Source organism: Melanotaenia boesemani, chromosome 2 (assembly GCF_017639745.1).
Source record: "Melanotaenia boesemani isolate fMelBoe1 chromosome 2, fMelBoe1.pri, whole genome shotgun sequence".
NCBI classification, from domain to species: Eukaryota; Metazoa; Chordata; class Actinopteri; order Atheriniformes; family Melanotaeniidae; genus Melanotaenia; species Melanotaenia boesemani.
This window is the reverse complement of record NC_055683.1, coordinates 40,036,343-40,047,315: the sequence shown is the minus strand read 5'-3', so window position 1 is coordinate 40,047,315 and position 10,973 is coordinate 40,036,343. Positions and strand designations below refer to the sequence as shown.

At 44.5% G+C, this 10,973-nt stretch overlaps 1 protein-coding gene and 1 long non-coding RNA gene across 2 annotated transcripts in view; both read right to left on the bottom strand.

The window, feature by feature from the left end:
- Positions 1–1,063: 1,063 nt before the first annotated feature.
- On the bottom strand, positions 1,064–5,076 carry LOC121651775. The gene is made up of 3 exons (XR_006012478.1): positions 2,990–5,076; positions 1,398–1,480; positions 1,064–1,196 (listed from the first exon to the last, which is right to left on the bottom strand). It is a non-coding gene; the product is annotated as an uncharacterized LOC121651775 (long non-coding RNA).
- Positions 5,077–9,082: 4,006 nt separating this feature from the next.
- rapgefl1 (Rap guanine nucleotide exchange factor (GEF)-like 1) overlaps positions 9,083–10,973 on the bottom strand; it is a 39,264-nt gene continuing 37,373 nt past the window's right edge. Inside the window, exons 14-16 of the mRNA XM_042003511.1 lie at positions 10,281–10,345; positions 9,925–9,979; positions 9,083–9,820 (exon numbers count right to left, since the gene is read on the bottom strand). Coding sequence (XP_041859445.1) covers positions 9,696–9,820; positions 9,925–9,979; positions 10,281–10,345 — 245 coding nt within the window. The 3' untranslated portion in view covers positions 9,083–9,695. The remainder of the gene's footprint in view (positions 9,821–9,924; positions 9,980–10,280; positions 10,346–10,973) is intronic.

Here is a 10,973-nt window from a genome sequence, read left to right as displayed (position 1 = left end):
GACTCAGGTCTGGACTCTAGTCTGGGCCTCTGATTTGTGACTCTGGTCTGGCCTCAGGTCTTGACTCTGGTCAGGGACTCTGGTCTGGCCTTTGGTCTGGGACTCTGATTTGGCGTCTGGTCTGGGCCTCTGGTCTGGCCTTTGGTCAGGGTCTCTGGTCTGGCCTCTAGTCTGGGACTCTGGTCTGGCCTCTGGACTGGGACTCTGTTCTGGGACTCTGATCTGGCCTCTGGTCTAGGACTCTAGTCTGGCCTCTGGACTGGGACTCTGGTCTGGTCTCTGGTCTGGGACTCTGGTCTGGGACTCTGGGCTGGGACTCTGGTCTGGTGTCTGGTCTGGCCTCTGGTCTGGTCTCTGGTCTGGGACTCTGGTCTGGCCTCTGGTCTGGGACTCTGGGCTGGGACTCTGGTCTGGTGTCTGGTCTGGCCTCTGGCAGGGACTCCGGTCGGGTCTCTGGTCTGGCCTGTGGTCTGGCCTCTGATCTGGCCTCTGGTCTGGGACTCTGGTCTGGGACTCTGGTCTGGCCTTTGGTCTGGGACTCTGATCTGGCGTCTGGTCTGGGACTCTGGTCTGGCCTTTGGTCAGGGTCTCTGGTCTGGCCTCTAGTCTGGGACTCTGGTCTGGCCTCTGGACTGGGACTCTGGTCTGGCCTTTGGTCAGGGTCTCTGGTCTGGCCTCTGGTCTAGGACTCTGGTCTGGCCTCTGGACTGGGACTCTGGTCAGAGTCTGTGGTCTGGCCTCTGGTCTGGGACTCTGGTCTGGCCTCTGGACTGGGACTCTGGTCTGGGACTCTGGTCTGGGCCTCTGGTTTGTGACTCTGGTCTGGCCTCAGGTCTTGACTCTGGTCTGGGACTCTGGTCAGGGACTCAGGTCTGGACTCTAGTCTGGGCCTCTGATTTGTGACTCTGGTCTGGCCTCAGGTCTTGACTCTGGTCAGGGACTCAGGTCTGGACTCTGGCCTGGGACTCTGGTCTGGCCTCTGGTCTGGGACTCTGGTCAGGGACTCCGGTCTGGCCTCTGGTCTGGGCCTCTGGTCAGGGACTCCGGTCGGGTCTCTGGCCTCTGGTCTGGGACTCTGGTCTGGGACTCCGGTCTGGCCTCTGGTCTGGCCTCTGGTCAGGGACTCCGGTCGGGTCTCTGGCCTGGGACTCCATGCAGCTGAATCTCAGCTTAGTGACTGACAGGAAGGTTTCATCCTGAACGTGTTTCAGTTAAAAACGTAGAAAGTGTCCAACCTTCATTTTCATCTTCTTTTTAAAGAAGCTGAACATTTTCTTCATGTTTGGATTTAGAACATAACGTGCAGAGCTCTCAGAGCATGAAAATAAAAACTTTCATACACAGTTTGAGCTTTTCTCTCCACAGAGTTATTATTTGGGACACAGATGTAAACTCACAGGGGTTCAGACGGGGTGTAGCTGCTCAGGGTGTAGCTGCAGTCCAGATGTGGTAAACTGTTGGTGTTGTGGTGGCACCATGTCTGCAGGGGAAGAAGGTGAAATTAGCCGAACAAACAACAGAGTCTGACCGGAGTCTACAGCGCTGTCTGCAGCTGACATACCTACAAATATAAACACCGTCCTGATGCTCTCTGACACTTTATGGACTTTTAACTACATATACGTTCATCCCGGACAGTTCTGCACATTTAACAGCTGACTCATCTTAGGCACTTCTGCACACGGTACAGGCTGTTTGCACATTAACCCAGATGTTGCACATTTGTGTAAATATAGATATAGAAATATATTAGCAGCATTTTTCTGCTTTTCTTCTCTTGCATGTCACTTTTTATTTGTAAATCTTTCTTTTGGCTGTTGTAATTTAGCTTATAGTTAAATTCTTTTGGTATTCGGTGTGGATGGCAAAGTAAGATTTTCATTGTTCGTAGAAACCTGTTTCTTTACTGCACACGTGACAATAAACTCTGTGAAGCGTAGATTGTCATCTGGAAGTTGTAATGAATGAATGCATCCCACCTGCTCATTGCTGGGATTGGCTCCACCTCCCCGCGACCCTGAATTGGACTAAGTGGTATAGATAATAGATGGATGGGGGGCTGCTGACCTGGACTCAGGGCTTTGTGGGTACTATACTTATACTATACTAATACTTTGAAGTCCCCACGCTGATCCCACCAACAAGTCTTCCGATGAGGAAGCAGAGTCTGGGGACCCTGGTGTGGGCTCTCCTATTTCTGGGGCTGAGGTCGCTGAGGTGGTTAAAAAGCTCCTCGGTGGCAGGACCCTGGGGGTGGATGAGGTCTGCCTGGAGTTCCTTAAGGCTCTGGATGCTGTAGGGCTGTCTTGGGATCGGAGGGTGTGCTCCAACTACAGGGGGATCACACTCCTCAGTCTCCCCGGTAGGGTCCATTCAGGGGTGCTGGAGAGGAGGGTCCGTCAGATAGTCAAACTCGGATTGAGGAGGAGCAGTGTGGGTTTTGTTCCGGTTTTGGAACAGTGGACCAGCTCTACACCCTCCTCACGGTCTTGGAGGGGGCATGGGAGTTTGCTCAACCAGTCAGCATGTGCTTTGTGGACTTGGAGAAGGCGTTTGACTGTGTCCCCCCATCTGAGCCAACTCACCAGTAGGTGGCGATCAGCTGACAGCTCCGCCCCTCTCTTCACCCGAGTCTCCAAGACATGCGGCCGCAAGTCCAACGACACGACTACAAAGTCGATCATCAAACTGCGGCCTTTGACTGAGGTCCGTCAAACACTGAAATCATGCCGCTGTGTATGTTGCCTGGCAACCAATTTATTTAGTGAGGCTGTAAGTAAACTCTCCAGACTGGAGGAAAATCTGTGGAGGTTTTCTGTATCTTTGTGAGGTCTTTTCACGGTTGGTGTCCTCTTCTAGAACTTAGAACTTAGAATTTGGTAAAACTTTATTCTCCATTACAGAACAATGGAAATTTGCCTTTGACGAAACGGCTCACAGAATAAAGAACACACAAGTTAAACGAGCCATAAAAAACCAGAGTTAAGACTTGGAATGAATGATTTCTTGCAGTTGGTTCTTGCTAATGGTGCTTTGTAACGGTGGCCAGATGGAAGGAGCTGAAATGAACTGTGGAGTGGGTGTGAGGAGTCATGATGGTGCTGGCTTTATGTTTGACCGCCTGTGTAGAGATCTGTCAATGAGGTCTGAGTGGTGCCTGGCTGAAGACTTTCCACAGTTTAGACTCATCTTTATCTGAGAGAAAAGGGGACCAGGATGAAACGTTGTGGGTCAGAAGTGATCTGTAAACAGCTGTTTAAACCTTCCTGCTTACATTAAAAGTCCTCAGCTTTCTCAGTAGTAGGAACTGTTTTTTGGCCTTTTTGAAGATGCTGCTGGAGTCAGAAAAGGACGGTGCTCAGTCAACTTCAATGCCCAGATATTTAAATGTTCCACCTGCTCCTCTACCTGCCCATGTTTCAGTAGAGCGCCTTCGTTTTGAACATGTTCAGTTCCAGTGAAGCTGCTCCGTCTGATCAGTGGGTCCACCTGCTGGAGATTCGCTGCTAGTCGGGTGGAGTCGGTTAGGTGAGCCACCAGGGCCACGTCGTCTGCATAGTTCAGGAGTGTCATATCCGTGCTGCAGGATATGTTTGTGTAGATGGAGAACAGGATGGGGGATAACACACATCCCTGAGGGACGCCGTGTGTGTTGTGTGATGTTTTTCATTTACTGCAGCAAACTGAGGTCTGTCTCCTAGGACATCTTGAGCATGAGTGAGGGTGGTCCATGTTTTTTGTGGTTGTGTCCAGGAGTGTCAGGCAGGTATCCTCCACCCCTCGTCTTGCCTTATAGACAAACTGGAATGGGTCCAGTTTATCAGCAGCTGAAGAGCCTAGTCGGCTACACTCCACCCGCTCCATGCAGCAGTGTGACTGCTCTGTAATCTCTGGGGACATTTCCATTTGTGATTCTTGGTTTGGTGATGATGTTTGATTCGTTCTGTGAATGAGGAACAAAACCAAAGTCCAGGAGCAGTTAAAACAGTAGGGTCTTGATACCCCCCCACCCAGTAGAGTGGCACATTCCCTCAGGAAGGGTTTACTCAGGACAGGATGCTGACCACCTCTACAAGTCCACATCAGGCCAGCAGAGCTTCACTCAGAACCCACAAACGCACAGAGACAATCAAGAAGTCAAAGACCCGGTCGTGTCGTTGTCCAGAGGTTTTATTTCAGTGTTCAGCAGGACGGCAGAAGGAGCAGCGGTCAGCAGGAGACGCTCAATTCAAGCTCAGTTCAAGCTCAATTTAAGCTCAGATTTAAACTCAATTCAAGCTCAATTTAAGCTCAGATTTCAGATCAGATTTAAGCTCAATTCAAGCTCAATTTAAGCTCAGATTTAAACTCAATTCAAGCTCAATTTAAGTTCAGATTTAAACTCAATTCAAGCTCAATTTAAGCTCAGATTTAAACTCAATTCAAGCTCAATTTAAGCTCAGATTTAAACTCAATTCAAGCTCAATTTAAGCTCAGATTTAAACTCAATTCAAGCTCAATTTAAGCTCAATTTAAGCTCAGATTTAAACTCAATTCAAGCTCAATTTAAGCTCAGATTTAAGATCAGATTTAAGCTAAATTTAAGCTCAGATTTAAACTCAATTCAAGCTCAATTTAAGCTCAGATTTGAACTCAGATTTCAGATCAGATTTAAGCTTAATTCAAGCTCAATTTAAGCTCAGATTTAAACTCAATTCAAGCTAAATTTAAGCTCAGATTTAAGATCAGATTTAAGATCAGATTTAAGCTCAATTCAAGCTCAATTTAAGCTCAATTTAAACTCAGATTTAAGATCAGATTTAAGCTCAATTCCAGCTCAATTTAAGCTCAGATTTAAACTCAATTCAAGCTCAATTTAAGCTCAGATTTAAGCTCAATTTAAGCTCAGATTTCAGATCAGATTTAAGCTCAATTCAAGCTCAATTTAAGCTCAATTTAAACTCAGATTTAAGATCAGATTTAAGCTCAATTCAAGCTCAGATTTAAACTCAATTCAAGCTCAATTTAAGATCAGATTTAAGTTCAATTTAAACTCAATTTAAGCTCAGATTTCAGATCAGATTTAAGCTCAATTCAAGCTCAATTTAAGCTCAGTTTAAACTCAGATTTAAACTCAATTCAAGCACAATTTAAGATCAGATTTAAGCTCAGATTTAAGATCAGATTTAAACTCAGATTTAAGCTCAATTTAAGCTCAGATTTAAGCTCAGATTTCAGATCAGATTTAAGCTCAGTTTAAGCTCAATTTAAACTCAGATTTAAGATCAGATTTAAACTCAGATTTAAGCTCAGATTTAAGATCAGATTTAAACTCAGATTTAAGCTCAGATTTAAAATCAGATTTAAGATCAGCTCAGATTTCATTTCACCAAGAACTTCCTTATTTTTAACAGAAAAAAGGAATCTGGTTTTATTTCAGGATCCTGAGGTCACGTCTAAACACTTCGGTTAAATTCTGGAAAATGTTTAATAAAAAAAGAAAATCTTTTTATCTGAAAAATATTAAACTGTTAAAACATAAATAAAACAATAAAACACAAATAAAACTTTTGTTTCTACAGATTTCATTTAGGAAGGTCGAAGCAAAATTCAGGATATTTTGATCCTTTAATGTGAACAATATGTTTTCTTTTTAGAAAAGTACTAATTTTTTCCATTATAATTTTCCTTTTTAATACTGTTTTTCCTTTTGTTAAAAATCATAATTTGATATGAAAAAGGTAAAATCAGTCATATTTATCAACCACTTTTTCTGAACCAAATCCTCTTCATAAAATTTTTTTTAAAAATTTGCAAATTTGGGCAAAAAATTCTTCAATTTTTAATGAAGTTTTAACATTAAGTCTTTAGCTTTATTTTCTAAAGCTAAAAAATTAACTAAAGTTTTTAGTTTTTATCCTGAAAAATATGAGCTCACTTTACTCGGATTGAATCTGATTTGACTGATTTTCTCTTTTCATAACAAAATGTTTAGTCAGATCCTGGAATCATTAAATTATACACTTTAAAGTTAAATTGTTTTAATTATTTCTGTCATATGTTGCCATAAATGAAACAATATTTTGAAGCCCCGCCCCCTGGGAGACCTCTGCTCCGCCCACCTCTGCTCATATTGATGTAAACAACCACTTCTGTACAAAAAAGCAACCAAACGAGCGTCAGATAGAAAACAACAGAAGCATCGAACTGAGGAGGTTACACTGTACAATTCAGAAAGTCAAATTCATTTCTTTCTCTTTCGTCTTCGTAGACGTTCTCACACAAATAAAAACAAACAAAACCCACCGAACGAAAAGTTTCTCCTTGAGTTAGCGCCGCTCTCCCTCCTCATACATAAAATAGAATCTCCGTTAGTATTTCTTTATTTACACGTTGCAATATTTACAGTTTTCAGTGTTTTCATTCGGGCGACACGGTGGACGGCCTCGACCCGGGAGGCCGCCTGCACCGCAGAATTATGGGTCCCAGCAGAGTTCCAGCGGAGGCTGTGATTGGTCCAGAGAAGGGGCGGGGTTTAGGTCAAAACCGGGCCGGGACTCTGGACCGCAGCTTCTGCTCAGACCCATAATGAAGCGCCCACCACCCAGGAAGTGGTCCTGAGAGCCGTGATGGGTCTTCACTGGGTTTCACACTCCACCAGACCCGACCGGATCGCCCATGACGTCCCTGCTTTGACGAAAACCACCGACACCGAGTCCAGAATCCCAGCAGGACTGGTACCAGTAAACCGCCATGTTAGATCTTCTATGGAGAAGATGGAGGTTTGAATTTCTGCAGCTGGAAACTCAAACCTGATCTGAACTTGAGGTTCGGTTCCAGACAACCAGGTGCTGGTCTGGTCTAAGCTTTAACTAGAATAACAGGAATTTTCTGCTGTTGTTACTGGTACGTAAGGTTTTACTGGTTTTGTTGGTGGTTTGGACTCCATGTTGCATCGAAGGTCTCATCAAACCAGAGACGTCTTCACCCGTCCAGAATCAACCGACTTTTTTATTCATTCATAAATGTTTTAAACGAGTCCTCAAGCTTTTTTAAAAGAAGCAGGTTTTTGGCCTGAATCTGATGTAAACTGGGGGCTAAAACGTGGTGTCGGACTGTGCGAGCTGTTGGCTCTGGACGGGATCGGCCTTACCGAGCTTCTACAAACTGGATGTTTATGGTACAGATGGAGAATGATGAAGGTTCATCGACCACCAGAGCTGAGAACAACCAGCGTTTTCATACCGAAAACATCCGCTGTGGTACAACATCTCATTTTCTTTATTTTTAGGGCTAATTTTCCGTCTCCATTTACAGCCCGGACCAATCGTATTCTACTGGCTGTGCTGTGAGAGGTGACCCGTTTTATTGATCTGAACCAACATCACATGACGAACACCGCTACGGAAGCCTCAGAGGATCATTTTTTGTGTTTGTTTGGAGGACTAAACGGACAGTGTGTCCATAATGGGACCTGGACCAGCTGTTTCAGCTCCTGTCCTCTGATTGGACAGCTTCTGGATGCCTGCAGTATATTTTATCCATGTTTGACATGAAAACCCAACATGGAAACATTAAATACGACAGAATGAACGCAGAAAATGATCCTGTCCCGTATTGATCAGCCAGCTCAGATGCCGATCGATCTGATTGATCCCTTCGGCTGTTCTCGTCCACGGCGTGGAGGCCGAGCTCAGCTCTGGTGGCGATCACAGCATAAAAACAACGACTCTGTAGTTTCCTATTACTGGAGTAAATATGGCTGAAGTGTGATCAGCTGTACAAACACAGAACCAATCGCAGCACAACTGAACTCTACTGAAATGAAGAAGAAAGAGTAAACTAAACCTCTCTGTGTCTCTGAGCCCTGAGGTTTGGCAAAAAGTGCTTTGTTGATGTGAGAAATCGACCAATCAGTTTCACTTCCTGTCCTTCCTGTTATTGCCTCGGACCTGCCAGCTACCCGAGCCGACCAATGAGAGGCCGGCGTCGTTGGGGGGTGACCGGGTCGTTCCATGAAACTGGTTGGTCGCTCGGTGACAGCAGTTAGATCCCAGAGGCTGAGAAAAAGTTGGGTTGATTGGCTGCTGATCAGGTACTGATCAGGCTCTTAAAGGACCAAACCGTGTTATTTTTTCTTGTCTCAGCCGAGTCAATCGAGAGTTTTAGCTCGATTCCACAAGAAGATCAACCTGAAAGGAATAAAATTTTATATTTAGGCTTAAAAACAGAAAAACTCCGACTGGTGTCAGAACTGGACCAGAACCAGAACTAAATCAGATGAAACATAAAAAAAACAGCAGAGTGGTCCTTTAAAATGAGCCAGACCTGATCCGGTTTGATCAGGAAACAGTTTGTCATCAACGAAATGCTCGGTAGAAAACCAGCATCTACTCTCTCATCCACACCGACCCATCGTGTGAGTCCTTAAACGCACCACAATGCTCTCCAGCAGCACTCTGGAGTCCGTCACAGGCGATGTCAGTGAATGCATCACGGAGGAATGTGGTGTGTTCAGGTGCAGGTAGAGTTCCTGGACTCTGAAGCACAGGCCAGAGGACAGCCCTGACCCCTGATGTCACAGCCAGGACCGACCAATCAGACTGTGTCCTGTATCTGCGTCAAAGCTTAAAGGAAAACTGAGCAGAGAGGACGTCACTCGCGATGATGATGCCGACCTGATGAAGGCTCTTAGCTGGATTTTCTCTCAAACCTGCCAGACAGCCTGAAACTGGAAGAATTCTGCAGCTGATTCATTGTCTGGTTCACAAAAACAGCAGAAATCTGAAGAAATGGGCAAAAAAAAGAGCAAAAAACAGATCTGAAGGGGCTGGGTCACATGACAGGTGTCCTGCAGTCTGATTGGTCCACAGGAGGAGGCGGAGCAGGAAGTGAAGAATCAGTCCAACAAACAGCTGCTGCTTTCACAGTCTTTTCCTTCTTCATTAATAATTTCAGTTTTATTAAATCAGCCTGAAAATTGACCTGAAAAATTCAGATTTATTATTTTTGGATTTTTTTTTCTTTTTTTTATTATTCTCTGGTTATTTATGTTTTTACACTTTAAGTTGTTCTTAGTGATCATTTTCTTGTTAGCATTTTCATTATGATGATGGCTGGAGATCAAAGTTATGCTTATAATTTATATCATGTGTTGTGTTTATTTTATCCCTTTAAGTTGTTTTTAATGGTGTTTTTCTTATTACGATGATGTCAGGATAAACTTCGCTGTGTTTGCTCCATAGTTTTTGTGTTTTCTGATCTGATAATGAGATTTTCTTGCTGTGTTCACATCATCGCTGACTGGTTGGCAGCAGCTGGTTGTTGGTCTTCTTTCCGTCTCCTGTTTCCGTAACTTTGAATAAAACCATGAATCTGCTCTGGGTCTCGGCTGAGACTCAGGAACCGGTTTAAAAGCTGTTAGATCTGATGTGGGTCAGGTTTACTCAGCTTATGACTTTCTGTCTGCAGAGGTGAAGCTGCTGCAGGAGAGTGAAGACTTGCTGTAAAAAGTTTAACCTCAGGCAGACCGGTCCAGTCTCTGGGTTTCTGGTCCGGCGTGGTGAGTCCTCCATGTCAGCAGCTGTCAGTCTGAACCAAAAGGTTGTTTCAGGAGTTAAAGGAGCAGACCTGAACCTCCGTCTGCATCTCTGATTTATGGAGTCTGGTACTGATAAACCTTCCTCTGCCTCCTCTTCGTCCCACCATCCGTCCCTCTATGTGTCTTTGGGCTCCAGCTTGCAGGACATGTCAAACAGCAAGTTCTGGTTGTCAATCACCTGAAGCTGCCGAACGTACGCCTTCGTCTGCAGGTGGGACGGGGACGCCTCGGTATCCATGGCTACCAGAAACAGAAAACCATGACAGGGTCAGTAACAGCACAAACAGCTGCAGTGCTTCAACACCACCACCAGATGGAGACAAACAGGAAGAAATGAGCCTTACTGAGCTGAGCGCTCCTGTATCGCCTGATGTTCCTCACCATCTCTGCAACTTTATGCTGCAGAAGAAAGATGGACACAGTAAGACATCAACCCTTAAAACCTATTTTATGGTTGTTTTTTTGTCGTTATTTAGCATCTGTTGTCTTCCCCTTTGTTTTATTTAACATCGTGTTAATGGTCGCATCAGAAATTCCTGTGATCTGATCCTTTGACACAAAATAATAATAAATATTTGGAGCTTCACAGCACACACGTTGCAGCCTGACTTAACAACCTCACAGAATTGTTGCTGTAAAAGTTTGTGTTCAACTCATGTTTGTGTTACGACATCTTTGTGAACTCTTTTCATGAACTCACCATCTTCTCAAAGTTGACGAGTTCACCGTGAAACGTCTTGCAGCTCTCATGGAGAAATGTCAAGTCTGGAGGACAAAGACAACACAAATCTGTCCATGAACGTATCACTGGAGAATATTTAAATGAAACCTACAGCATGAAATAAGACCCTCCGAAATGTGGCAACCGTCATGTGTTCAGCAGCGCTAACACGCCGCCGTGCCGTCACCGTGGCCGTAAGCTACTCAAGTCCTATTCTTCCATAGAAACCCTAAAAATAACATCTTTTCATCTTTAACCATTTGACTTCTGTCCATCTATTTTCTTCTCTCTGGTTGTGTTGCCATGGAGACATGGCTTAAGGCTACACACATACACAATCATGCATGCACACAAGTAGGCACGCTTTTCATCTGCGTTCACTTGTTTGGTTTCAATAGATTTACATGAGTCTTACTCTGCATGTATGTGTGTATGTGTGTGTTTGTACTTGCTTTCCTTACATGATGGGGACTGACTCCATACCAGGTACTGGGGACATACTGTTATGTGGGGACAAAATGGTTCAGACTTGGTTCAGTGGTGGGATTGGAGTTAGATTGTGGTTTGGTTTAGGGGTTCAGATTAGATATTCATTTGATGGTCAGGGGGCTGTGAATGCAGTGTGTCAATGGAGAGTCCCTACAATAATAATAATAACAATGGATTAGATTT